A 1,876-nucleotide genomic window follows, 5' to 3' on the forward strand; every position below is an offset into this window, starting at 1 on the left:
CCCCCACCCCCAGCTCCCTCCCATCCCCCACCCCCGAGCCCCTCAGGGCTCCAGGGTCCCCGCCCCCAGCCTGGGGGCTCACAATGTCCGTTTCCAGGCTTGCTGCCCACTAGGGCCCTGGTACCGGACCGTCCCAGGCCCCTCCCAGTGAGGCACCGGGTGTCTGCTGGCCCTGGGACCCCCCGGCCAGCCCTGTTGGGGGCCCCTGGGACCCAGCTCGCCCCCTCTTCCTGCCCACACCCCAGGAGCCACGCCTGAGCATCATCGCCACCGACCACACCTACCGGCGCAACTTCACGGCAGCAGACTGGGGGCAGAGTCGTGGGGCCGAGGAGGTCATCACCCAGACCATCGACACGATCGTGGACATGATCGTGAGTGCCGCAGGCGCCAGGCCGGGCAGGGAGGGAGGGCACGGGAGGGCAGGGGAGGCTGCCAGGTGGGCTACCAGCAGTAACCCATTTGTTCCGTTCTATTTCAGAAAAACAATGTGGAGCAAGTGGTAAGATCCCCCCCCCCCCCCGCCTGGCCAGAGTGAGGTCCACAGGGCCAGAACTCCTGGGTGGGGCGTGTGCCCAGGCGCACGCATGTGCTGAACGCTTGCGTGTGGCTGGACACCGGTCTCCATGCTGACTTTCTGACCGGTCTCCTGCCCTCCTTCCTCTCCACAGTGCTGCTCCTTCGAGTGCCAGGTCAGTGTGGCTTCCCCAGCTCAGCCTCACTCCGTGTGGAGGCCGGGGGGGGGGTCTGGGCTGACGGCCCCCTGTGGAGGCTGGGGGGGGGTCTGGGCTGACAGCCCTGTGTGGAGGCCGGGGGGGGGGCAGTCCAGGGCTCATGGCCCCACATGTCTGTCTTGCAGCCTGCCAGAGGACCTCCAGGGCCCCGGGGTGACCCCGGGTATGAGGTGAGTGGCCGGTCCCAAGCGTGCTCCTGTGCTGTGGAAACGCCTGGAACACAGCCTCCACCAAGCTGCTTGTGCTACCAGCGGCGGCTGGACAGGTCCCTGAGTCCAAGGAGAGAGTCCAGATAGTGCCACACTGGTGTGGGCACCTGCCTGGCCCCTGGAAAGGCCTTCCGGAAGGATCCGGAAGTGGATGAGGCCTGGCCTTCCGGAAGGATCTGGAAGTGGATGAGGCCTGGCCTTCCGGAAGGATCCGGAAGTGGATGAAGCCTGAGACTGTGGGCTCGCGGGTCCTGAGCAGTAAAAGCTGTCTGTATCTCCACTCTGAAGGCTGCTCAGGAGCGTGGGCTTGCTGGGTCCTCAGAGTGGTCAGATCCCAGAGGGACTTTCTGTGAGTGAGGCCGAGCCTGAGTGCTGATAGAGCCTGGGACGTGGCAGCGCCGGCACCCCTCAACCCCCAAAACGGGGGAGGAGATTGGGCCTGGGTCCCGCCTGGGGGTCCAGCCCGGGAGGCCGAGGCCTGGGTCCAGCCTGGGAGGCCGAGGCCTGGGTCCAGCCCGGGAGGCCGAGGCCTGGGGGGCCAGCCCGGGAGGCCGAGGCCTGGGTCCAGCTCGGGAGGCCGAGGCTGAGGTCTACGGAAGGTCTCTGGGCTCCCAGAGCTGAGATCCGGCCGTGATGGGGCCCAGCGGGACTTGGGGACAGGATGAACTTTTCCCAAAGACCCTGTGTGCACAAGCTAGCCCCCCCCCTCCAGCTTTCTGGAAAGAGTCTGCACCACCCTGACCAGCTATTCTGTCCCCCAGGGTGAGCGAGGAAAGCCAGGTCTCCCTGGAGAGAAAGGAGAAGCTGGAGACCCGGTGAGTAGTGGGAGTAGAGAAGCCACAGTGGGAGACTCTGGGGAGAGCTTAGAGGACAGGCGCGGTCTGGGGCCGCCTGGTGGACAGCACCAAGGGCAGGCCCCAGGGGCAGGCCAGC

General features: G+C 66.8%; 1 protein-coding gene across 1 annotated transcript in view; it reads left to right on the top strand.

Annotated features, from left to right (window-relative positions):
• Col6a1 (collagen, type VI, alpha 1) overlaps positions 1-1,876 on the top strand; it is a 51,961-nt gene that overhangs the window by 26,316 nt on the left and 23,769 nt on the right. Inside the window, exons 6-10 of the mRNA XM_013032902.1 lie at positions 246-374; positions 482-502; positions 672-692; positions 860-904; positions 1,705-1,758. Of these exons, the coding sequence (XP_012888356.1) occupies positions 246-374; positions 482-502; positions 672-692; positions 860-904; positions 1,705-1,758 (270 nt within the window). The remainder of the gene's footprint in view (positions 1-245; positions 375-481; positions 503-671; positions 693-859; positions 905-1,704; positions 1,759-1,876) is intronic.

The sequence above is a fragment of the Dipodomys ordii genome, unplaced genomic scaffold, assembly GCF_000151885.1.
Source record: "Dipodomys ordii isolate 6190 unplaced genomic scaffold, Dord_2.0 Scaffold159, whole genome shotgun sequence".
Lineage (NCBI taxonomy): Eukaryota > Metazoa > Chordata > Mammalia > Rodentia > Heteromyidae > Dipodomys > Dipodomys ordii.